The 27565-nt window shown below is 45.3% G+C and overlaps 1 protein-coding gene across 1 annotated transcript; it reads left to right on the forward strand.

The window, feature by feature from the left end:
- Positions 1 to 1549: 1549 nt before the first annotated feature.
- On the forward strand, positions 1550 to 12966 carry PRRT1 (proline rich transmembrane protein 1). The gene is made up of 4 exons (XM_069942850.1): positions 1550 to 1700; positions 2400 to 2719; positions 3265 to 3441; positions 9178 to 12966. The coding sequence occupies exons 1-4, from the start codon at positions 1682 to 1684 to the stop codon at positions 9352 to 9354; spliced, it is 693 nt and encodes a 230-aa protein (XP_069798951.1). The 5' UTR covers positions 1550 to 1681; the 3' UTR covers positions 9355 to 12966.
- Positions 12967 to 27565: the final 14599 nt, after the last annotated feature.

The raw sequence follows: 27565 nt of genomic DNA on the forward strand, positions 1-27565 counted from the left end.
CTTCCTTTTCCCCCATGCAAATAACCCCATCAGAATATTTTTGGGGCTGATGGGCAACAGTACTCCTCCATATTGACAGACAGTGAGGATGATCAGTCAGTTGTCAGCTGGATGTAGGATTTTTTTAGGGATTACCTGGTGGGAATGTATATAGGGCTGTGTTCTTGGTGCAAATAGGTAGTGTGCGTGTTTCCCGCTTGTGCTGTCTAAGGAGCCTGCAATTGGTTTGCACTTAGATGATGACTGGAACCAATCTTCATTGTGGTAGACTGGTAAGGGCTGGAATGAGCAGCGAGTCCTGTGGAGAAGCTACAGTCTGGGTCATTGGCATCATCCAACACCATGAAGAATTCCTTCAGGGATCCTGCAGAATGTCATGAAAACCCCATAGAGCTGACCAGTTGGGTGGGACACCTTTGGGTTAAGACTGAGGAGTCTTAGCTGGGCCATAGGTTGGTATTGGCAGCTTGTTGAGTATGGATGTGGGTGTGCGGGGGCATGAGTATACCTGGTGGCTTGACCTGGGCAAATGTGAGTCATGTAAATTAATGTAATGGAGGGCAATAGATTGGAAGGTAGACGTGTTCAGTAGTTATCCTTATTCTTTTGGGTTAATTGTAACCTGTGTTCCCATTATATTTAGGTTTTTGCGGGATGGGGTTTCAGCGAAGCCATAGTAATCCCTTGAGTGTTATTTGCCTATTAGCTTTTGTTCTAGAAGCTTCTGTTACATTCAAGTATAGCGCCACCTAGTGTAGAGTAACCGTCAAGCTTTGAACCCTCTGTGGAAATTGAAACCGCCAAGCTTGATGTAGCAGTTGATTAAAAAAAAAAGGTAAGAGTGAAGAATTTGCTGGTTCTCTCTCCGCCTGTTTGTGTTTTCACTTAAAGGGAAAAAATGACCTAAAATACAGACCCTTTAAGGGTAGGAGACGATGTATACGCGGTCCTAGATTGTGCCCTAAAGATGGCAATTGTGGGTGATTTTATTTGGATGCTGACGTATGCTGGGAATGTAGTGTCTTGCCTTTGGGGTTGGATTTGGTCCTGTCTCTGCTGTGGATGACCATCGGAGATGGAGTGCTTCACGTAGGATCTGCAAGGATCCGACGTAACAGTCTCTTCCTAACATGTACCCGTCTGGAGAATAATGATGTGACAAGGATCTTAAGGACAAAAATCTGGACCTACCCAGCCCCCCCATCCGCCCCCAGGGAAGGAGAACGGGCTGTCATTGCCATTGTTGACACAATATTTGAAATTAACCCATTGTTCCCTGAGACAAACGAACGACGGTGACCTTTAGAAGGAGAAGAAGAAAGAGGAGAGAACTACAGAGGAACCGAGAGAACAGAAGGAGGGGAAAGTGAAGTGGAAGCAGAGGGAGAATATTGGGAGGAGGAGAAGACAGGACCAGTGGGGGGACACAGAAAAAGAGAATTACAGGGAAGAGGAGGGAAATCACAGGAGGAAAGGAGAGGGGGTGAGAGAATCAGAGGAGGAGGAGGAGAGAGGAGGGAGGGAGGCAGACAGGCTACTGCAGAAAGAATTGGTGCAGGATCAGAAGAGAAGCTCTGAGGGGGGGAGACGGTGAGCGGGGGCGAGGAGAGACCCCCCATCCTGCCACATCCATCCGAGGACCCCCCTAAAAAAATCAGCACAGCTCCCTCCCCCCAGAGACATGTCCAGCGAGAAAACAGGTGAGGGGGGATACAGATGACATCATGGATGAAAGAGAATGGGGTGGTGGGATGTGGGGGAATATATGCCGGGATGATCAGTCCATGCACCTGACGTCTGTCTGTAGCCTTCATCCTTCCATGTCCCCCGGTCGTGTCCTGTGTGATGTTCATCATCATCATCCTCCTCACCAAATAACCCCCAGTCACAGCTGGGGACCCGGAGAGAGGACCCGAGAGGGGCTGTGATGGAATGGATGTTGGAGATGTGATGTACAGGGGCCATCTGTGCTAGGCCATTTACATTGATCCCAAATATATATCTATTGTGTATGTGTTTATATGGTAAATACCCATAGGTGGTCTATCTAATATATTCACAAACACCCATCTACTACAGGATGTATGAACACATGTATATATTAGATGTATCTACTATATGTGACAGTATTTGTGTACGTACTATATACAATATACTGTATTTATATCTGCTGTATGTGTATATAGCTACACGATGCTTGTGCGACTATATTGGCCGCCTATATACTGTGTGTATTGTGTGTGTGTCTATATTTGGATGTGTGCGGTTAGCCCTGTCACTTCTTGTGTGTTCTGACCTGTTGTTGCCCCAGGGGGTTGTTATCTACAGAGCTGTGACTGACAGCATCCTCTCTCTTTTCTTTTTCGCCCCCTCCTGCTCTGCCTCCTCGTTCTCTCTAGGCCCTCCGGACTCTGGACCCCATAGTTCCCCTCCACCTTATAACCAACCGGTGGGGGAGGGTCCCTGTAATGGAGTTATTCCAGGTTATAATGATCCTCCACCCCAGCCAACTAGTGCTACGCTTCCCCGTCAGAATGCTACAGAATATCTTCCGGAGACCCCATTTACAGGAGCACCACCGGCCCCCCAAGGGTATGTGGTGCAGACTCACACGCCCACAGGGACCCTGCCGGTTGGAGGGTATGTGCCACAAGCAACAGGGTATCCCATGCACCTGCAGCCCTGCACAGCCTACGTCCCAGTATATCCTATGGGAACGGTGAGTACAGACCCGTCACATATACACCTAGTTGTTTGTTATGGTGGGTAATAAAAAAACTGCATTAAAGAACGTCCCCTAAATAAAAAGCCACCAATTTCTGGGAGAGGAGCTGGGTGACAACCAGTATGGCTGCCATCAGGGAACCACAAAGGTTGTCACTCAAGTCTTCCAAACCCTTTAGTGGAAAATTGTCAATGTAGTGAGTTGACAGGATTTCAAGATTTACCTTTTGGGACTCTAATAAAGCTGGATCAAAGCCCCAATGAGATATAGAGTAATGTCTATATTTATGGTGTGTTTCTAGCAGAGGAGCTGGGTGGCAACCAGTATGGCTGCCATCAGGGAACCACAAGGGTTGCCACTCAGCTCTTCCAAACCCTTGAGTAGAAAATCGTCAATGTAGTGAGTTGACTAGATTTACCTTTTGGCACTCTAAAAAAGCTGGATCAAAGCCCCTATGGGAGATAGAGTAATGTCTATATTTATGCTGTGTTTCTATACTTCTTTTTACTTTCATTAACCTTTTGTCATCTTTTCAACAGCAATACCCAGCTGGGACAGTTCCGCCCCAGCCTGGGATTCCACCACCTCAGATCCCACCTGGACTGGCCCTCTTAGAGCCGCGACGTCCTCCTCACGATTATATGCCGATCGCTGTGCTCACCACAATCTGCTGCTTCTGGCCCACTGGAGTTATTGCCATCATAAAGGCTGTGCAGGTGGGTGTGACCTGGTGGGAAGTTAGAGGGTTAAAACCTGCACGTCCCCATCACGAGTGAAAGAATAGCCATACTCTTCGTATGAGACACTAGGACGACTCTCGACAGATCTTTTGAGTTTATTCTTTCTTGTTCTGTTCTGTAATGTGTATGGTGGCCTCCAGACTACTAGATTGCAGATGTTTGGGGAGAAAAGGATTGGGCATGTCAGATTTCAGCTGTCTGTTTCTTTTATATCTGGTATAAGCCACCACCAGAGGTGTCTGACAGCATCTTGATAACATTGAGAACGTATGGAGAACCAAATCCTTAGTATTCCACATCAGACTGGGGGTGGTTGGCTCCACCAAAGCAACAATTCTGGTGGTTGACCCTTTAGAACATGTACATATTATTACATCAATAATAGGTTATTTGTAAACCATCCCATAAAACATAGACCCTAGTGCAAGTGATTGGCTTCATAGCCACCAACGAATAAGGTTGTCTTGACCTTTGGCCTTATTATTGTGTCAGATCCTGGACCAAAAGAAGGAGCCTGAGTTGGTTGGTGGGTCGGTCTGACCCTGACACAATGTCCTTCTATATCCGACTCATGGGTAGTAATATCCGAATACACTTCCTTCCAATAATGCCTTATCCTGCTCACTGGAATAACCTATAAATTTATGGTGATGTTTTTCGGCTTGATTGAGCAACGTAACCTCTGAGACAAACTTATAAAGGGCTGTCATAACCCATCATGTGCACAGTCTCCATGCTTACAGTCCCAGGTTCCAATAGCAGAATACAACCGGCCAGTGCTTGGAGTAAACTATGAATCTGTATGCTCAGAATTGGCGAGTCTCCCACCATATTTGGTCAAGTTCTTCTACTGTTGGCATTTTCATGGTGGATTGGGTGGTTGAATATCAGTGTCGTAGGTCTAGGACTCAAAGATGGGACACCACACCGTGCTTATAGTTTAGTTTATAATGCTCATATGGTCTTTTGGTTGTAACTAGAGATGAGCGCAACTTGAATATGCTTGAGGATGATCGTTTGGCATTTGAATACCAGTGGCTGAAGAAGTTTGGTGGAGTCCTAGGGAGTCCTGGAAAACATGTAAACAGCCATAGGCCATACGCTGTACTGTATCTATGTTTTCCAGGATTCCCTAGGGCTGCATCCAACTTCTTTAGCCACCGGTAATCAAATGCAGAATGATTGGACTCAAGCATGCTCCAGTTGTGCTCATCTCTAGTTGTAATTGATGTCTCTAGAAAATATAGCCATTGGGGTCTTAGAAAAAGCATAAAATCTGTATTTCTAGGATCAGTGCATCTTTTGGTCAGGTCTATCTACTTTTGATTAAAACGTTCCAATTTTTCTATTGTTTTGGTCATGAGCTTAGTGCTTGGGCAATCAGTGCTGGGATCCAGGGCCCAAAAGTGAGAAATCTAAGAATATGTATACCTAGTCATTATGGGTCTCGTCAGAGAACACTATACGTTTATACACGTAGTCTTTGTGGAACTTACGATATTTGATCTAGTTCATCTACTGTTTTCTATGATGTTCTAGAACATGGGTCTCCAAACTGCGGCCCTCCAGCTCTTGCAAAACCATAATTCCCATGAAGCCTGGAAAGCTAAAGCTTTGGATTTGGCTGTCCAGGCATAATGGGAAATGTAGTTTTGCAACAGCTGGAGGGACGCAGTTTGGAGACCCATGTTCTAGAATGCTAAACAGATAGGGAGACATTGTTTACTGTATTTACCATGTGCCACGTGTTCCCCTGTTTGCTAATCTTGGCATGGCTTTCCACCTGGTTGCAGATACCTAAGGTCTTAGATAGAGATCCGATCATTCTACACTTGAATACTCGTGGCTGAAGAAGTTGGACGCAGCCCTAGAAAGTTCTGGAAAACCTGGTTACAGCCATGGGCCATAGGCAGTATCAGTTCTTTTCTGGACTCCCACGTCTCCAACTCCAACGTCTTCAGCCACTAGTATTCAAATGCCGAACGACTGGACTCGAACATGCACCAGTTGTTCTCATCTCTAGTCTAAGAGTTTTTTTTTTTTTTTTTAAAAAAACTTAAATCCATAAAGATATTGCCACGTCTGTTTTTATTTTTCTGGCCAAAAAGTCACTGTCTGTTGTCATTGACATCTTGAGGTTTTATTAGAAGATATCGATCATTTTGCATGTTATAAAGAGAAATTATGACCTGATACGGAGTTTACGGCGAGACCCATTCTGTTCAAGTTGCAGTTCTTTTACAGCAACAATCTCCATCTCTTCATTCTGTACATGTTTACTCCATTTTATTTTTCCGCTTGTCCCCAATGTTCCTCCCAGCAGGTGGCATTTCAGAACGTGCTAGCGATTGCAAAGAACAATTGGAATTCTTCCAAAAACATGTAAAACTGTATTTCCCTGGGTTCGGTTTATTTTCCGTACTATGCAGATAGCGAGTCCATCTGTCTATGGGGATATTAAGCTTATTTGGTCAAAAATGTTGACTTTGGTCGGTTCCCATCTAATTGCTTGTGGTCCTTCTATAGCAGGAGGTGTTTTTGATGTTTTTCGAGTGTTCTTCTTGTGTTCATGTGCCTCTGTAGATGGAGATTCGGTTTCCTAATAGTTCCATAGCAGCCGTTTTGTCATTTACGTGCAGACTTCATAAGTCTCCTTGGTGTCTCTGTGTGGGTGGAGGCTCCGATCTGTAGCAGAACAAACTGTTTCCTCCATCGCTACATCACTCCATGGTTTATCGCTTCAATTATTATTTTTTATTAAAAATGAAGTAGGCGAATTACAGATGTGAGCATCACCTCCTTCTACATGCGAACGCTCATGTGTGGTCCAATAGATAATGGCATCAGTAAAGCACATTACAGAACAGACGAGCACAGACAAGAGAACAGGGACCCTGAGGGTGTTGGGGTTTTTGTAGACCAGAATAATCTAATGGAGCGGAGAAGAAATTATATAGAAAAGGAGAAGGAAAAAAAGCACAAAGCGGAGATTGCATATCAAAGCAGTGGAGTAGGGCAAGCCATGAGAGGTCGGGGTGGTGGTGGGAGGTCACCTATTATTCTCTTGCTACTTGTATCTTGGCCAACCACAACCTACTCCTAGGTATGCAGAACTGTATGCAGTATGATGTTGAGTTACAGTAGCATTTCTTTTTGGACTACATATCATATATAGGATTCAAAATGGTGATCAAGGTTTAAGATATCAAAGATTTTGTGCCTTAAAGTGGATCTGTCATTTCAAAGGATATTTAAAATACCTGCCTGGTTTTGTTAGATTAACCCCTTGCTGAGATGACAAGGTAATTTTACTGCCCTCTCTACTGGTCTTAAGCCCCTTTGGGTACTATTACACAGAACGATAATCCTCCGAATCGGCCCTATCTGGCCGATTATCGTTCCGTGTAATAAAGACAACGATCAGCCGTGTAATAGCGGTACGTGGCCGACGCTGACGATATGCAAAGAGGAATACATACCTATCCAGGTTGCAGGGCTCCTCTTCCTCTGAAGGTTCGGGTGCCAGTGAGGGGGGCGGCGGCCTGAGGTTTGCCTTAGGCGGCACAGACCCCAGAATCGGCCCTGCTTAGAGTCCCCTCCATGGTGCACTGCTATTTATCATTCTCTCCATTTCAGGGGGCAGGACCAGAGCTGGGCTGTTTGCCAGTAGTGCACATACAGGACCGCCTTTCCCTTCTCTAGCCAATCACAGCACAGCATATACTTTGCTATGACAGTGCTGGTAAAAGTTCAATGAATAGCCTGGCACTAAGCGTGGGTAGTGATGTACACAATAAAGCTCTAGGTAGAAAGAGGGTTACTGATGCACTGGCTTTGCAGGGTGCTATGTGAGCAGAAATATATATATATATATATATATATATATATATATATAAAAGCAGCAGCAAAGAAGGGGTTATAAGGCTAAAGCAGATTACTCAGCAGTACCAGTACAACAGTAGGTACACTACTATTTACGCAACACACAGTTGCCCTCAAACCTATGGGTGGTAATTGATGAAAGAGAAGCCTTGATTTACCTTTCAGTCTAAGTTCGGAACTTTTTCAGTAGGCAAACAGGATCATCTTGCAGGTACACAGCCCAGGGTCAGCTCAGCTCTGGCATTCTTTTTCGTGAATACAACAAATGCTAAGCCCCACCCACTTCCTGTGTTCTGTCCTAATTTAGCTGTTACTAGAGACAAATTGAATCTATCAACAAACAGCAGATTGTAGGGAAGTGAGACCTTTGAGTTGTTTTGGGGGGTAAGGAGTCGTTTTTGGTAAATCAATGATTTCCAATTATTAGGAACCACATAGGTGACCGCATGGAAGAAAGATGTTTTGAATGACAGTGACCCAGTGTCTGCTATAGAACCCTTGGAGAATCCGGGCCCCTGTTAAATTGTTGCATTATGATGAGGATTTAGCAGTATAAACCAGAAATAAGAGGGACTATTTGTTTTCAGCTATGGAACCTCTAAAGCTACAGTGCTTGTTAGTCCGTGTTTTCTTACTAGAGATGACCACCACTCGAGCATACTTGAGTCTGGTCGTTCGGCCTTTGAATACTGGTAGCTGAAGAAATTGGATGCAGCCCTAAGGAGTTCAGGAAAACATGGATACGGCCTAGGCTTGAGTTGCGATCATCTCTTTTTCTTACATAATTCCAGATTTGGAAGGTACCATAATAGTACAATCCAGGAACAAACCAGACAGGAATACGATTTTGCATGCGTTTACTTGAAACAGCTAAATGAACAAAACAATATGTGGTCTTTCCAAGATGGGAGGTCCAGTCTTAAACCAGTTACAAAGTTTGTTCAGAACATTGTTTACAGCAGGGCAAACATGCATGATTTCTCCCTTTCTGCTAGCTTTCCTAAAGACCTACTGGCCGTGGACATAACTCCAAAAGCATCTTGCTTTAAAGGGGTATTCCAGTTGTGGAAAATAATGTCTAAGTGCCAAAAAAGAAGCCATATTCATCTGCCCTGATCCCCCCCCCCCACCACCATTTCTATATGCTTCTCATTGCTGCTTCCTGGTTCCTGTGTTGTGTCAAGCCTTCAGAAACTAACCCTTCTAGCCAGCCAAGGTGGGTCACCACTGTAGTCACCGATTGGCTGAAAGGGCAGTTCTTGCAGGGTCAACGCATCACTCAAAGAAATGGAAGCAGAAAGCTTTTTTTTTTTTAAATATAGCACCCTTGCTCAGTTTTTAAATGTACTACTTTAATCCTGTACCCGGAGCATGTCTCCAGCAACTCTGATGCAGGTAGTGCCATGGTGCTTGGGTGACCATTCATGCGTGACTGGCTATGCTTAGCAGCAGCAGCCTACTCTATTCCTCTGCCCGAACTGTTATGACCTTGGGTGCACAAACCGAGCAGCCTTCCAATCAAGTGATCACCCTCCATAGACCTTGGTAGCTACATGAATAAGTCATGACCTCCTGTGTCTTGGTGACAACATTACACAGTCCAATATATAACAACCCCATATAAATGTATATATCTGCCCTGAGTAGAGAAAGGCACAGTGCAGTTAAGAGAGACCTAAAGACATAGCAGCATCCACAATTCCCTTACAGAAGTACAATACCATCTTTATGGTGGTACATTCATGAGGCTCACTTATCCCTATACCACTTGTTCTTCCATGGTAGTAGAATTGGTACACAGTTTGATCTCATCTCCCTTTATTCCTACAGGTGAGGACAGCTTTGGCTCGAGGAGACATCATGTCTGCGGAGATAGCTTCACGAGAGGCCCGGAACTTCTCCTTCATTAGCCTGGCAGTGGGGATTGCTGCCATGGTCCTGTGCACCATCCTCACAGTGGTTATTATCATCGCAGCTCAGCACCATGACAATGACTGGGGTAACTGAATTATCCCTCTGGGACTTGGGGGCATCTGATGTACAGGCCAAGCCACCAAGATCTCACCCAGCACTTTCTTAACTCGCCTATCTCCAGACCTTTTTTTCTAGATTCTCTCTTTTTTTAATTGCTTTTTCATCTTCTTCAACGTCTTCCTTTCATTTTCCCTTCTTGTGTTCTTCCTTCCTTCTCCTCCCACTAATATTTTCTTCTCTCTCTTTGCCCTTTTGAATTACCCTGTGTTTTACATTTTTCTAGTTTCCATCCTTTCTTCGGTTGACCATGTTTGACCTCTCCATATTGTCTCTCTCTTCTCCCGTGTTTCCCATTCACCACAGTGCTCTCTGTCTCCTACCTTCCCCCTGTCTGCTCCTATCCTATTCCCCTCCCTTGTTTTGAATAATACAGGTGCCATCTTGGGGTGTTATGGGGTAAAATAGGAGTTTCATGGGGGTATTTTTCAGCTATGTGTTGAGGGTGCAGAAGAACAGTGGGCTGAGAAGTTAAGACTCCAGGAGATAGCTCGAGAGACATAATAAACACAGGAGTGGACTGTCACATGGCGAGTAGTCCTTCTCAGAGAGACAGCCAAGCAAATTTTACAAGGAGTGAATGGAGACTTTTGGAACGAATGTGTGACATGAGGTGTTGGGATAAGCTGGCTGTAGACATGGTCACAGTGGGCCGAAATGTCTTTCGGCCAACAGTTCAGATCAAAACCCTTTTCCCTGAGGGGATCTAAGAGCCCTATAGACATCACAAGCTGGTGGATCACCCAATGTGGGCAACCAGAACCTATTGTCTATGGTGGATCACCCAATGTAGGCAACCAGAACCTATTGTCTATGGTGGATCACCCAATGTAGGCAACCAGAACCTATTGTCTATGGTGGATCACCCAATGTAGGCAACCAGAACCTATTGTCTATGGTGGATCACCCAATGTAGGCAACCAGAACCTATTGTCTATGGTGGATCACCCAATGTAGGCAACCAGAACCTATTGTCTATGGTGGATCACCCAATGTAGGCAACCAGAACCTATTGTCTATGGTGGATCACCCAATGTAGGCAACCAGAACCTATTGTCTATAGAAGTCTGATCACCATAAACCAGGATAAGATATGATAAGCCATATGGAAGCTGAGGAGAATAAGTAGACATTCAATTGGAGGTGCAGATGAAGTAATAACAATCCAATGCAGGTTAATAAGTAATATACATACACCTAATCTTTATTTCATATAATACTTCTGTGCTGCTATTGTCAATATTCAATGGGTTTGGGGTTCTTTTTGGCGAGGTAGGGTGCGGAGGGTTGCACCTAGCCCAAGAGCCTAAGGGGGCCTATAAAATCTTTCCCATAAGATGAGGCCAGTACTATAAATAAAACATTATAGTTGAGGGGACTGTGACTAATTTTACACTGGGGCCCATGGGCTTCAAGTTAGTTGGAATCCATACTGCTGCTTTGGTTCTCCAAGGTGCCAGACCCTACATTTAGAACACTGCTGCGAAAGCATCAACGCTTGGTGACACTGATCCCTGACACTCCTGCACTTTATATAAACTGTCTTCATCGTGTTATAGAGGAGAATGAGCTGAGCCGATTGATATATAACATTATGGAAAAAGATTTGGTAGAACTTTTTTTCATGTATTTTATTTATGTAAACTTCTGTTTATTATGGGCTTAGGAGTCCAGTGGGCGGATCTACTTTCTATACTCATAAGCCTCGACTGAGCAGAGGTTAAAATATATAAATAATTAGTGCTATATGTATATTGATCTGTTTAGCTCCTCCTACTATATCACGTTCTTCCTGCAGATTGGGCCACATTTTCAACATGGCGGGTTCCCTTTAATCCACTTAACTGTTGGTAGTCCCTGCCAATCCACAACTGTGATTATTTTTGCCTGGCGCCAAATAGGTAGTAATTCCAAATTTTTGGATTAAAGGACCTTTACTGTATGGCAAATTATATTTGCTGTATTATGGGGTAAACCATCCAGCTATCGTTGTGTGGGTCCATAGTCCAGGCTTGCTTACTCTTCTGGTCCCCCTCCAGTAGCGGAAGAGTCTCGCTTTACCGTAGACGGAGCCGTCCTTGCCTGTTACCTGGGGGAATCTTGCCTCGACAATCTGATTAATTGACTCTTGCGCTAACCCTAATGTGGAGATATTTTTGGACTTTTCATCAGAGCTTGATACATTTAGGTCAGAGGAAATGTAAGAACCAGGCTCCGCAAATGGGATTTCTGTATGCTAGATCACTGCACAGTGACCTAATACAGAACCAGGGCAGACAATTTACAACCCATACAATCCATATGCTTAGATTGTTGGTGGTGCTGTCCTAACATATAATATAGAAGACTCTGTTCACACTACCCCAATGGTTTCTGTTCTTAAAGAAGCACTACTGGATTTTTTTTAAATTATTCATTATACAGCTAGTCAGAATATCTAATTCAGCTAGTATTACCTCAGTTCTATTCAAAAACCCTGGAATCCTATCATTCATTTGGATCACATGATCTCATTGTGACCCCCCTGGAAATTACATGTGTTTCTGTGCTCTTAATGGCGTCACCATCTCAGCCAGCAAACCCTCCTGTACGATCAAGCTGTACGGACTGTTCCATAGAAGTTCTCCACATGGGGGAGACAGAAACTCCCATTAGAGTTACTGATGATGACTATAGTAATATGTAGACACAAGGATTATTACACTGTTCCCTAAGCAGGTAGAGATGGTACTGCTTCTAGCTGACCATACCGATGCACCATGGGATTGCTAAAAGATTTTAAGGAAGAGAATGCAGTTTGAAATCTGAAAGTCAAGATGGTGGCTGAGCAGAGATCACATGACCCAGCTGCAATAATAAAATGTATGAATGCAGTAGAGCTGGGATGAAACAGAGGACACTGCAGGAATAGTGATGGTGAGTGTGCAATATATGGGATGGGAAAAATAATCTGTGAGTGCTTCTTAAAGGGAGTCGAGACCGATGTGGTGAATCCAGTTTTCAACAGATCCCATTGGCTTATAAGTCCTTAAAGGTTTGGACTACACTGTTCTTACGGTCAAAGCCACAGATATCCCAACAGAGTGCAATACAATTACGTATCACAAACAGAGCCTTAGTATTAAAAGAGTTGATTGTATAGCTCATTTTATCAACAAAGACCCAGGATTCCCTGCAACCGAGTGTCACGTTAGGAGGTGTGGCTAATGGGGCATGTGCCATGGGATATTGGTGCCAGCAGGGGGCACCAACAAGCAACTCAGCCTAGGCCATGTTGTATATATACAGGCTTAGGCCCATGAGCTGAATGTGTGCAGAAAAGCCTAGCTGTGAGTTATGGTCACATGACAGTGAGCTGACCTATGGTGCCAGAGGCCCACTTGTAGATAGGGGAGCGTGAAGGCGAGAACGTGGCGGCCTGAGTGTTTAATAAAGAGATAGCTGCTATATTTCAGGACAGTATTATAGGGAGGGACGGTTTATTTCTGTGATTTGGGAGAAAAAAAAAGAAATATTTATGGTTCTGATTAATATTCTTATTTATTTCTTGGTTGGAGGGATGCATTGTGGGTATTTATTCATTAGCATTTGGAATGGTTAATTAGCTGCATTATCTATAATAAAACCAAAATGTATTTCAATGGCCTCTCTCACATTTCTCAGATAAACCTAAAGGGACTGGGTCTGTGACAACAAAGGGGGACTCCAGTGGTTTTTGTTTTTTTCTTTCTACTTCCTAGAAAATTGCCAATCACTAGGGTGGCGGTATCCTGATTTAGCCAATCACTGGAGTGGCAGTGTCCTGGCTCAGCCAATCACTGAGGTGGCAGTGTCCTGGCTCAGCCCATGACTGGGGGAGGCAGTGTCTTATCCCAGCCAATCACTGGAGGAGGCAGTTGCGCATCTCAGCCAATCACTGAGGGAGGCAGGGTCCCAGCTCGGCCAATCACTGGGGGTGGCAGTGTCTCAGCCCATATCTGGAGGTAGGGAGTGTCCTGTCTCAGCCAATAGCCAGGGGAGGCAGTGTCTCTGCTTAGCCAATCACTGGGGGTGGTAGTGTCTCTGTACGACCAATCAATGGAGGTGGCAGTGTCCTGACTCAGCTAGTCACTGGGGATGGCAGTGTCCCGGTTAGGCAAATCACTGGGAATGGTAGTGTTCCAACTCGGCCAATCCCTTAGGGTGGCGGTGTTGGGCCCAGCCAATCACTGGGGGTGGCAGTGTCCTGACTCCGCCAGTCACTGGGGGTGGCAGTGCCCCGGCTCAGCTAGCTAAGCCAGCAGACCATGCAATGAGCAAAGAAAAGAGAAGATTTGTTAGCTGACAAAGTGAACATTCAAGGCAATACTTCTCCAGATAATCCGGATAATATGCGCCCCCTCCCTACGCTCATTTCACTTGCTGCTTCCGTGCGCTTATTACTCATATCTAATGGATCTGGTATTATGACAAGAACTTGCTCAGTTCTCCTTGGCATTTGGCAGAGTAGAGCTTCCTCCCGCCTATGATATAAGTAATGAATTATACACCGTAGAGGGTAATGGGGGTAAGGACATCCCATATAATTCAATGGAAATTCCCAGTTTTGATAGGAAAAGTTTAAAGGAGTTCTTCAGGGAAAAAAAGCACACCTACTTTCTTGCAAAAACAGCACCAACTCAGGTTGTGTGTGGTATTACAACCAACTCAGCTCCATTCACTTCAGTGAAAATGAGCTGCAAACTACACCCAACCTGATGACTTGAGTGGTGCTGTTTATACAGTTTTTCTAAGCCTGGATAACCCATTTAATAAAATGAATTAGGGGGATACCTATAAGGTATGTCCTCTGAGGGTCCAACTGATGAAACATTTTCTAGTATAAAGAAACCCACAGTGAGTGGCAAGGCATACACTGTATGCATCACCGCTCACTGTAGTAAGAGTACATTCACATGGCTGGGTGAATATGAAGTGAGCAGAGATGCATACAGTGTAGCATATAGGAACAGGGTGATAAACAGGAGTCCCTGCTCCTGTATGTGCATTCACATGGCTGGGTGCTCTCGTATTGGGCGGTTAATGTGAAGTGGGCTGTGATGCATACAGTGTAGTGTATAGGAACAGGTTAATAAACAGGAGTCTCCCTGCTCCTGTATGTACATTCACATGACTAGGTGCTCTTGTATTGGGTGGGTAAATGTGAGGTGAGCTGTGATGCATACAATGTAGTGTATAGGAACAGGGAGCCCGTGATGAACAGGAGTCTCCTTGCTCCTGTGTGTACATCCTATAGTGTTGGCATATTGGCAATAATTGTTGAATACTTGTTTCCACTAAGATTTTTCACACCCAGTGCAACCACCTTGGTGGCCCCACCATGTTACACCACTGCTTGCAGCCATCTGAGAAACCTATGGCCATTGTAGCCTCACAGGAGCCTTCCGGGACCTTCCACACAGTGATATCACAGCAGAGAGAGTGGAGAGTAGATACATCCAGCCTGGGTTTGTTATGCCTAATGGGAACTGCAACAGCAGGTTCCCCACCACAGCTCTATATCACTATATAGTGAGTGACAACTTCCATTTCAGCTTTTCTGGCGGCCATTTTGTTTGTTATTTGACCGTCATGGAGACCTGTACATCTATGTTACAGATTTTTTTTTTTTTTTTATGTGGAGGAGCTTTGTATTATTGGTGAGTGATAATATGAAATCTTATTCTAGTATATTCTGCTGCTCGGTTTATGGGAAAATGTAGTTTTCTGTACACCAGACCTAATCTCCCACAATGCACCAGGCAGCACCTGCACAAGAGAGTCACAGGCACAGGACAGCAGAAGACCTGCCGAATGACAGTGAACTGGAAATCAGCAGCATTTTGAAGGCAGCTCTGGATGTGACTGGAGTATTAGCTATCCTGGAACTCAGGATCAGTACAAACTATAACAATCTGCTTTCACGTTCTAAGTGTCACAAGGACAATATCTGCAAAAGCAAAGAATACGGAACGATCTGTCATGGGGCCTGTCCACGGTGGTGGTAGAGACGGAAGCCTTTACAAGATGCCCGTGCAGTTCTACCTCCTACAGAACAGCAGTAGGGTGATGACATCAGTCAGCACAGATAAGACTGGAGAAGGGGCAGGTAAGTGGATACCGGGAATATTAAAGGGGTACTCTGGCACCTTACACGTGACCGATCATTCATGCGACCATTCAAGTGCATTGTATTTGGCCGTATATGCCATGTTTAGACGTGCGTGGCCAATAACGACTATTTATAAGAGATTCAATCAGTGGCGTAGCCACCATAGAGGCAGGGTAGGCAGCTGCTATGGGGCCTGTGCAGCAGGGGGGCCCAGGGGAGAAGGTAAGAGCCGGTCCTGTGTCCTTCTGCTTAACCCCTTATGTACTGCAGTGTGTAAATGACCCAGTGTTCACTTACATGCTGCAACACAAAAAAAGGTTAACAAGCAGAAGACAAAGAGATCTCCGCCTCACTGCACCGATACACCCCCCCCCCCCCCCCCCCCCCCCCCCGGCTGCCTGCTTTAAGTAGGAAAATGTGCGGAGCTGGGTGCAGAGGTCAGGGGTTATCAGTGCATAAGCAGTAAAGCAGAAGTAAAACACTGCAGTACATAAGGGGTTAAGCAGAGGGTAGTCTGCTCCTGCACATCACAGAGCATATACTGTGTGTATATATATATATATATATATATATATATATATATATATATATATATATGCACAGTGCTTTGTGTTTTGGGCTTAGGGGAGGGGGGGGGCTTACAATTTTTTTCTATGGGGCCCTGTGAATCATAGCTACGCCCCTGGATTCAATCAGCCAATGATTGCTCGGGTGATCATCGAGGAATCGTTTTACATTGTGGGGCCTAACCCACATGAAAGCAGCAATATGATTTACTAGCCCACTACTACTACTATTAGTCCCCACAGACTTCATGGACTAATTTACTACTATTCAGAGGTTGTTCTTTATTAACCCTCTAGACACCAGGGATATTTTTATTCCAACCAAGAACATTATTTATTCACATAAACGACACCAGGGACAATACTGTTAAATCTGCAAACCACCGATAAGATAGTATTCCCAGCCCACTACAATGTATGGCTACTATCCCGCTCCCCAGAGAAGTATTATTAACCCTCCACACCCCAGGGACTCTCTGTATAGTAGACTGCTTGCTTTGGGAGGTGAGTATATTAGCTGGTGCATTGGGGACCGGTAGTGAATTATACATGACTAGGTTTATCGCCATAGATGGACTCTCTTAGTGAATGTAACCTGGAGATATTTGCAAAAAAAACAGCTCTAACAAAATGTCCGCTCTAACAAGGACATAAGCCCCAGCTGTGCCGTGTTCTTTTACATCTCAGAACTAAAGCGAATTAGGAAAACATTTGACAGCGCCTCATGTTGAGCAGAGCGATGGTGCCCGCCGCTCCACTCCCACACACACAGATTGTAGCACAATGAAATCAGTACAGAGCCCGGCAGAGCCAGGGGAAGGCGCTCGCTCATTCATACAGACGTATTGATTAACACTCAATCTGCTGAAGAGCCAGGGCACAGGGAGCGGGCACAATGTCATGGCAGCAGTGCCACTACTCATGGACTCCGTGTGCTTGACAAATCCTTCATTATCCTAAGGCCTCAGCCGTGATTTATGACCATTTGCCTAACGGTGAGACATTTACTAACACCACTCCGAGACCAGCGCTCAGCCGGCCAATCAGATCACAGCTTGTTACATGAAAGCAGAGAGATGATTGGTTCCTAAGGACGACTGGAATGGGTGGAGCTGTCTATAATGAAAACAATCACTGCTGACAGAGAGCTGAAAAGTAATATTCTTGTGTATAGGGAGCAGTATTATAGTAGTTATATGCCTCTTGGCTATATTAAAAAAACCAACGCCAGGATGTTGGTATATAATTTGATCAAACCATATTGCCCCATGTACCACGTGCCGGTCTCCTGGTTCACATGGGTGACAACCCCAATGTCACAGGACCAAACCAAAAGTGCCCCCCCAAACCCAGCTGGCACCACTAGCGGAGAAAGCTGCCGCCAAACAACACAAGTGTGAATATGGTCTTGTACTCACCATTACTGCTGCAGATAGAATGGGAAAGATAGGAGGTACTGACATGTGAGCACAGGTGTATCCTGCTAATTTGGGTCATGTGGGTCTTACAAAGAGGAGTGCCAACTGCTTAGAAAAGGGACCGACACAGTGGTGAGTTAGTGTAGGGACCCATGTGAACCAGGAGACCGGCACGTGGTACATGGGGCAATATGGTTTGATCAAATTATATACCAACATCCTGGCATTGGTTTTTAAATGTAGCTAAGCGGCATTAGTGTCAGCCATAGGTGTGAGGTGCAGCAGCTCTTCTCTCTCCATGTCGTATTTTATTTTTCTCCCTTTTCTGAGCAGTTGGCACTCCCCCTTGTAAGACCCACATGACCCAAATTAGCAGGAGACACCTGTGCTCACATGTCAGTGCCTCCTATCTTTCCCATTCTATCTGCAGCAGTAATGGTGAATACAAGACCATATTCACACTTATGTTGTTTGGCGGCAGCTTTCTCCGCCGGTGGTGCCTGCTGGGCTTGGGGGGGCACTTTGGGTTTGGTCCTGTGACATTGGGGTTGCAGGGCCATTCCATGGCCTCCCTTTCCTGCATGTGCACGCTTTGCGGGGTTGGCGGTCGCTGGCCGACACGGTGTGGAGTTAGCGTAGGGACCCACGTGAACCAGGAGACCGGCATGTGGTATATGGGGCAATATGGTTTAATCAAATTATATACCAAGATCCTGGCGTTGGTTTTTAAATGTAGCCGAGCGGCATTAGTCAGCCATAGGTGTGAGGTGCAGCAGCTCCTTTCTCTCCATGTCGTATTATAGTAGTTATATTCCTGTATATAGGAGCAGTATTATAGTAGGTATGACTGTGCAATGGAGAAAGAGGAATCCGCACTCACCGGTAAGCAGAAAGAGTAGGTTTATTGATCCAAACACCAGAGGCAGTGGCTGGGAGGGGGAAGGTCTTACGCAGGTGAGCTCCTTACAGCAACAATTGAGTCCCTTGGATAGGACTTGGAGGCAGTCCGAAGGAATCTCAGTTCCTGAAATGTTAATTACGTTATCCGGTGTGGTTAGCGTCTCCACGACACGTTTTTCCTCTTCCTGTCTCCTTTTCCTCGTTGCCCTCCACTTTTTGCCCCCCCGTCTGGTTTTCCTCCTAAAGGGGCAGCTCGGGGCTGGTTTGAGGAGGATGCGGGGTTCATCTCCGTGTTACTGGTGTAGTCGTCCGATCCACTGGACTCAGACTCCGTAGTATATACATCGCTCATATATTTACGTCTGGGGGGACCTCTTCTGTGCTTTTGACTCCAGTCGAACACATGTTGGGTCTCATAGTCAAGTTTATCTCTCATGAACTTGTCTTTTTTTCTTTCTTTTGTTTCATTTTGGAGTGTGATCAACTTGGTTTCAAGTCTTGCAAAGAAGTTGTTAGCTTGCTCCTCAGAGACTCTGTTACGTAGCTCATGCTTGGCTTTGCACAGATCTGTAGTGATCAGTTCATACTCCTTGCAGTGTCGCTGGAGCGTGATGGACATAAGGTGCATTGCATGTTTCTGATGGGCTGTCTGCCAGGCGTGGATGAATTCTGGGTCATCTTGATATAAGGATGGTGCCTTGTATGTCCGCAAACCTCTTGGGACTCTATTGTTTTCCTCGTAGGCTCTTAGGGAGTTAATGGTCCAGAATAATCTGGTCTCCTGATCTGCTAGGTGTGAGATGCGGTATTCAAGTGCTCTTGTGCTGATGACCTGCACAGACTCCTTTGCGTTACATGACGCAAAAAACGCGTCCGCTCCCTCCCTCCCTGCTTGTAGAGCCTGCACCGGTGGGGTAGACTCTGCCGATTGGATCTCCATGCTGGTCTGGTAGTGTGCTGAGTAGAGAAACAGGTATGCAAATGCAAGAAAGAGAGACAGCCAATCTGCACCACTATCCAATGTTCCAGTGTCGATGGGTCCACGGACGTCAATGTGCAGGATACACCGCGGAATGTTTAGGCTTGAATGCCGGGGGTGCAAGACAGTAGGGAAGAGGTACGTAATGTATAAGGTAGATGAAGACAGCACTCACCCGGTATGAGACAGCTCACTTTATTCCATAAACAGCGGGTAGCAGGGAGGGAGAGGTAAGGACGCGCACTGGGACGGCCGTTTCGGGGACACGCCCCCTTTGTCGACCAGGTGATGGCGTCATGTGGTAGGAGGTGTGCTATATACACAGGTAACGTGCACGTGACCAATCAAAAAAACATATATGTGTTAACAGGTAAATCATATCTTACACAAAAACACTGAGATCGTTCCGCTCGTTGAGACCGAGCGGACCCGTAGCGTTAAGTCGGGAGATCCAGATAGACTCTTTTCTCAAGGAGGACATGAGTGCATGATCAGGGATTTTATTACATGTAAATCCCCGTTTGTAGTCTATGCGTTAGTCTGCACATGTGGGGCATTCTATGTGGGCAAAACTAAAAGACCTTTATGGGTAAGATATAAGGAGCATGTTTATTCTGTAAGGACGGGGAAAGGCGTCCCGCGCCTTATAGAACATATACGAACTGTCCATAAAGGCGATACAAAGGACTTGAAGTTCCTCGGACTGGAAAGAGTTAATGTGATACCAGATGGAGCAGATAAGCACCAGATACTCTTGAGAAAAGAGTCTATCTGGATCTCCCGACTTAACGCTACGGGTCCGCTCGGTCTCAATGAGCGGAACGATCTCAGTGTTTTTGTGTAAGATATGATTTACCTGTTAACACATATATGTTTTTTTGATTGGTCACGTGCACGTTACCTGTGTATATAGCACACCTCCTACCACATGACGCCATCACCTGGTCGACAAAGGGGGCGTGTCCCCGAAACGGCCGTCCCAGTGCGCGTCCTTACCTCTCCCTCCCTGCTACCCGCTGTTTATGGAATAAAGTGAGCTGTCTCATACCGGGTGAGTGCTGTCTTCATCTACCTTATACATTATAGTAGTTATATTCCTGTATATAGGAGCAGTATCATAGTAGTTATATTCCTGTATATAGGAGCAGTATTATAGTAGTTATATTCCTGTATATAGGAGCAGTATTATAGTAGTTATGGCTCAGGGAAGAAACAGAGTGCTGCACCTCACACCTATGGCTGATACTAGTGCCCCTAGGCTAAATAAATAACACATCAGAATTTTGTGTATGAATTGATCAAGCCATACTGCCCCATGTACCTCGTGCCGGTATCTGATACACATGAGTCCCTACACTAAGTCCACACCGTGCCAGTAAGTGGCCACCCACCCCGCAGGTGCGCACAGCCAGGGAATGGGGGCCATGGGACGGCCCTGCGACCCCCATGCCACAGGACCAGACCCAAAAACACCACACCAGTAATTATAGTAGTTATAGTAGTTATATTCTTGTATATAGGAGCAGTATTATAGTAGTTATATTCTTGTATATAGGAGCAGTATTATAGTAGTTATATTCCTGTGTATAGGGAGCAGTATTATAGTAGTTATATTCCTGTATATAGGAGCAGCATTATAGTAGTTATATTCCTGTATATAGCAGCAGTATTATAGTAGTTATATTCCTGTATATAGCAGCAGTATTATAGTAGTTATATTCCTGTATATAGGAGCAGTATTATAGTAGTTATATTCTTGTATATAGGAGGCAGTATTATAGTAGTTATATTCTTGTATATAGCAGGCAGTATTATAGTAGTTATATTCTTGTATATAGGAGCAGCATTATAGTAGTTATATTCCTGTATATAGGATCAGTATTATAGTAGTTATATTCTTGTATATAGGATCAGTATTATAGTAGTGATATTCTTGTATATGGTGGGCAGCATTATAGTAGTTATATTCTTGTATATAAGAGCAGTATTATAGTAGTTATATTCTTGTATATAGTAGCAGTATTATAGCAGTTATATTCCTGTATATAGGGAGCAGTATTGTATTCGTTCTCATCCATAGGGTGCAGTATTAAAGTGGTTATATTGCTGTATAGTGACATTATTGTTGCATTAGTAAATATTCATGAGGCAGGGCTCAGAGTAATTATTTCCATTCTCCCAGTCAGCTGTGCGTGTAATAAAAAGTGTAATAAAGCAGAAGCCTGGGAAAGCTTTTATATGAAATCCCTGCTCCACATTCAGACATGATGGGAAAGACATGACATGACGATTTTAGAAATGATTTTACAGATTTCTAGACATATAGATATGAGCACATTCAATGCAAATAAATAATTATATGTATACAGAATGGTGATGACTGGAAAGACCAAAGGGCATGCGCTGACGTCCTCAGATCTGCCTGCCATACATGCCACCCCTGATACAGAAACTCTGCCCACCTACACATTCACAAAGATGCTAATGGGGACTCACACCTAACGTAACACAAGCTGCCATGTATGTAACACAGCTCCCCCTCATGGTGGCTGCAAGTAACAAGAATTTTGATGACCACCAGAAATAAATAGTATAGTTCTCCTGGATGGCAAGTCCCGTTATTTGGTTAGGTCTTGGGACAAAAACAAGATTCTTTAGTGTTCTTATGGGCCAGTCCATTTCTGGGCATTAGGAGAGATCTTATGATTCAGTATAGACAAGCATGTTGTTAGTTAGTACCACTGTCCCACCTGACCCCATATGACAGCACAGCCATAAACGGCAGAGAGAGATGGCAGCTCATGGTCCTCTCCGCTGAACGCTATGGGAGTCAGGGAAACAACCAAACCAAGATCTACAGAGACTAGGGATGGTCCGAACCTGCCGAGGTTCGGGTTCGTATGAACCCGAACGCTCGGTATCAGATTCCCGCTGTCTGCCCGCTCCGTGGAGCGGGCGGATCCAGCGGGAGTAACGCCCTGAAAACTGGGATACAGCCTATGGCTATGGCTGTATCCCAGTTTTCCAGGCGGTCCTCCCGCTGGATCCGCCCACTCCACGGAGGGGGCAGACAGCGGGAATCATTACCGAGGGTTCGGGTTCGTACGAACCCGAACCGAACTCGGTTCGGACCATCCCTAACTGAGACCTCAAAAAAGTAGAGCCAGACATATGTCGGCACAGTGCTCTCTGCTGCCACCTCTGTCCATGGCAGGGACTGTCCAGTTTTTTATGGGGATTTGCTGCTGCTCTGGACAGTTCCTGACATGGACAGAGGTGGCAGCCGAGAGCACTGTGTCAGACTGGAGAGACTACACCACTTCCTGCATGACATACAGCAGCTGGTAAGTACTGGAAGACTGGAGATTTTTAAATAGAAGTAAATTTCAAATCTCTATAACTTTCTGAAACCTGTTGATTTGAAAGAGAAAAAAAATGCTGGATAACCTCTTTAAAGGTGTTGGAGCTTGTTGCTCTTCATGATCATCCCCTGGCGTCAAATCATGGGCACAGACCTTCGACAATGGGCATATATCATAGTAAAGCTAAATGTGAATGTGGGGGGTGGGCATGATTTGTACATTACACAGTAATCTAAACACATCTTTACCATTGAGCTATAAAGATGATAAAACCTGACATTGTCATGAATGAAGGCGATGAAGAGGCTTCCGAGTTCTAGATCATCCGTGACACTTGCCAGCGCTCATCTCCTCCTGTGCTCACTCTACTTAATGAGAGAACCTCCACCTCTACACAACGTGTTTCTATGTCACCACATGCATGGCAGGATCGACCTACGCTTCATCAGAAGTAGCTCTTATCTGACAGTGTTTTACAGCATGGAAAGGACTATAACGTATTTTTTTTAAAACAGCATTGCTCTGGTCCGTAGAAAGTGTCGGGCATAGTAGCATTCAACTAAAGAAGTTCTCATCTTTGGAGAGTAAGGGGCCTATTCCACAAAGCGATAATCGGCCAAATCATTATCTCTCCGTGGAATAGAGACAACGATCAGCCAATGATCGTGTCATTGTCTGATCGTTTATTTAGGTTCAAACCTAAAATCATTGGGCACCGACCGTGCATCGCTGCGTGGTATAGCAGTGCGCAGCGGGCGAGCGACGATTTCACAAGCGTCATGCTTTACCTAAACATGTTGCAGGTCTTCTCCTGCGCTTTTTCTTCCTCCCGGGTCTAAGCTGACAGACCGCTCAGCCAATCACTGGCCAGGACCGCCGCGGCCAGTGATTGGCTGAGCGGTCTGTCAGCTCAGACAGGCCGCACCGAAGCTGTTGCTGCGCGAGGGACCGGGAAGAAGAAAAAAAGCAGAAGACCTGCAACATGTTTAGGTAATGTATGTCCCTGCAGCCCTTGGTAAACGATTATCGGGCCGTGGAATAGGCCCAGTAAAAGAGTGCTGATCTAGCAGATCGGCACTCGTTTACATTATTGATCGGGCCCCCATCAGCCCGTGGTATAGGACCCTAAGGGCCCTTGCACACTACGGAAATCACGCAGATAACTTTCCATGAATTACGCTGCTCGTCCCTACGTGCCCCAACTTTACCCTCCGCCCGTCCCATGGACTTCATTCTATGGTCAGGCAGATTCCGCTGCCTGCCCCAAAACATGACGTCAATGCTTTGGGTGGACGGCAGAATCCGCCTGACCATAGAATAAAGCTTATGGGACCGGTGTGGAACTTCTCGCACGGTCATGTCAAACTCTGGCCCCTAGTGCCATTATTTTTGGCCCGCCAGGCAATTCAGAGTTTGAATTACATCTGGCCCGCCATGGCTACTATATAAGAGACTATGAGGGGGGGCTGGCTACTATATAAGAGACTATGGGGGAGGACTGGCTACTATATAAGAGACTATGAGGGAGGGCTGGCTACTATATAAGAGACTATGGGGGAGGGCTGGCTACTTTATAAGAGACTATGGGGGAGGGCTGGCTACTTTATAAGAGACTATGGGGGAGGGCTGGCATGCCACACAAAAAATTGCACTAGGATGCTGGCTCCTATATAAGAATTCTAGGATGACTACTATATGAGACTATTGGGGAGGGATGGCTACTATATGAGACTCAGAAACTGGAGAGAAAGGAACGGCTGCACATCCCATCTATGGCTGATACTAATGACGCTTGGCCTATATTAAAAATCAACACCAGAGTGTCTGTACATGATTTGATCAAGCCATAATAGCCCCGTGTACCAACGTGCAGGTCCTCCGGTTCACACGGGTCCCTACGTTAACTCCACACCGTGTCGGTCAGTGACCGCCACCCCCGCAAAGCGTGCACGTTCAGGGAAGGGGGGCTATGGAATGGCCCTGCAACCCCCATGTCACAGGACCAGACCCAAAAAGCCACACCAGAACCCGGCCAGCACCACCGGCGGGGGAGGCTGCCCCCAAACGACACATGTATGGATATGGTATTACACTTACCACTGCTGCACATGGTACTGACATGTGAGCACAGGCATATCCTGCTGATTTTGGTCATGTGGGTCTTATAAAGGAGTGCGAGCTGTTCAGAGAGGGAGAACTGTAAAACACGGAAACTGGAGAGAAAGAAACGGCTGCACATGCCATCTATGGCTGATACTAATGCCGCTTCAGGATGGGATGGGATGTGCAGCCGTTCCTTTCTCTCCGTGCCGTGTCTTACAGTTCTCCCTCTCTGAACAGCTCGCACTACTTTATAAGACCCACATGACCAAAATTAGCAGGATATGCCTGTGCTCACATGTCAGTACCTTATGTCCTCCCCACTCTGTGAGTGCAGCAGTGGTAAGTGTAATACCATATCCATACATGTGTCGTTTGGGGGCAGCCTCCCCCGCCGGTGGTGCTGGCCGGGTTCTGGTGTGGCTTTTTGGGTCTGGTCATGTGACATGGGGGTTGCAGGGCCATTCCATAGCCCCCCTTCCCTGAATGTGCACGCTTTGCGGGGGTGGCGGTCACTGACCGACACGGTGTGGAGTTAGCGTAGGGACCCGTGTGAACCAGAGGACCTGCGTGTTGGTACACAGGGCTATTATGGCTTGATCAAATCATATAGACACTCTGGTGTTGATTTTTAATATAGGCCAAGCGGCATTAGTATCAGCCATAGATGGGATGTGCAGCCGTTCCTTTCTCTCCAGTTTCCGTATTATATGAGACTATTGGGGAGGGCTGACTAGTATATAAGAGACTATGGAGGAGGGCTGGCTACTATCCAAGAGACTATTGGGAGGGCTGGCTACTATATAACACACTATTGGGAGGGCTGGCTACTATATAACACACTATTGGGAGGGCTGGCTACTATATAAGAGACTATGGGGGAGGGCTGTCTACTATATAACACACTATTGGGAGGGCTAGCTACTATATAAGAGACTATTGGGGAGGGCTGGCTACTATTTGGGCATTACTTTGAGGGCTGGCTAATATGTGAGACTATGGGGGAGGGCTGGCTACTATGTAAGAGACTATGGAGGGAGGGCTGGCTACTATTTGGGCACTACTTGGAGGGCTGGCTAATATGTGAGACTATAAGGGAGAGCTGGCTACTATGTAAGAGACTATGGGGGAGGGCTGGCTACTATATAAGTGACTATGGGGGAGGGCTGGCTACTATATAAGAGACTATGGGGGAGGGCTGGCTACTATAAAAGAGACTATGGGGGAGGGCTGGCTACTATAAAAGAGACTATTGGGGAAGGCTGGCTACTATATGGGACACTTGGGGGGCTGGCTACTAATTGGGCACTATTGGGAAGGCTGGCTGAAATGTAGACCAGAGGCAGGATGTATTATCACCAGAGAAGCACCAATGGGGTGTGTCTGCCATGTTGAAATATTTGTGAGCATTCATAGAAGAAAATCAAACCCTGTCATCCTGCACTGTATAGTGTTCATGGAGCAGCCTGGTGACTGGTGTTAACCCTTCACAGAAGACCCACACACCTGCTCCCTGCCATGGCACAACCCCCGCTAACCCCAGCTATTGGCTTCGCACACTATACCCGCAGTCAGAGGGGAGCATCTGCTTGTCACAACACTACGCCCCACTCTATAGGGCCGGATGAAAAGTTTCCATGGCAACGCTATATTCTGCAGTGAGGCAGAAACTTGTATTTTAAGGAACGTGCCGACATTATAGACCCAAATCACATAAAGAACTGTGTATGAATGTGGGTTCTTATGTACAGGTGAATATGACTGACCGTACAGGAGGAACAGTGAATTCTGCTAAGTCATTGTCTGTAGGTGCAAAAATGGGGGCCCTGACCTCCTGAATACAATGATAATAGTAATCTATTAAACATGAAGGGACCATTTACCACGAAAGCAATGTAGTAGGGGCAGCAGGTTACACTGACGATAAAAAGCTCCCAACAACATCTTGTGGTACTAGAACATTAGCAGCAGTATTATAGTAGTTATATTCCTGTATATAGGGAGCAGTATTATAGTAGTTATATTCCTGTATATAGGGAGCAGTATTATAGTAGTTATATTCCTGTATATAGGAGCAGTATTATAGGGAGCAGTATTATAGTAGTTATATTCTTGTACATAGGAGCAGTATTATAGTAGTTATATTCTTGTATATAGGAGGCAGTATTATAGTAGTTATATTCTTGTATATAGGAGGCAGTATTATAGTAGTTATATTCCTGTATATAGGAGCAGTATTATAGTAGTTATATTCTTGTACATAGGAGCAGTATTATAGTAGTTATATTCTTGTATATAGGAGCAGTATTATAGCAGTTATATTCCTTTATATAGAATCGGTATTATAGCAGTTATATTCCTTTATATAGAATCGGTATTATAGCAGTTATATTCTTGTATATAGGAGCAGTATTATAGTAGGTATATTCTTGTATATAGGAGCAGTATTATAGTAGGTATATTCTTGTACATAGAAGGCAGTATTATAGTAGGTATATTCTTGTATATAGGAGCAGTATTATAGTAGGTATATTCTTGTATATAGGAGCAGTATTATAGTAGGTATATTCCTGTATAGAGGGGCAGTATTATAGTAGTTATAATCTTGTATATAGGAGCAGAATTATAGTGGTTATATTCTTGTATATAGGAGCTGTACAAGCTGTGTTCACCGTGTCACTTCACTTCCCCCACTCTTTTCACTCAGCACACATAATAAGCGACTCCCACCA

The sequence above is a fragment of the Dendropsophus ebraccatus genome, chromosome 10 (assembly GCF_027789765.1).
Source record: "Dendropsophus ebraccatus isolate aDenEbr1 chromosome 10, aDenEbr1.pat, whole genome shotgun sequence".
NCBI classification, from domain to species: Eukaryota; Metazoa; Chordata; class Amphibia; order Anura; family Hylidae; genus Dendropsophus; species Dendropsophus ebraccatus.

What these genes read in the sequence shown, in the direction of transcription:
- PRRT1 (XM_069942850.1), top strand. An exon ending in CAGTATATCCTATGGGAACG is followed by an intron (nt 2,720 to 3,264) that starts GTGAGTACAGAC and finishes TCTTTTCAACAG; the next exon opens with CAATACCCAGCTGGGACAGT. An exon ending in CCATCATAAAGGCTGTGCAG is followed by an intron (nt 3,442 to 9,177) that starts GTGGGTGTGACC and finishes TTATTCCTACAG; the next exon opens with GTGAGGACAGCTTTGGCTCG.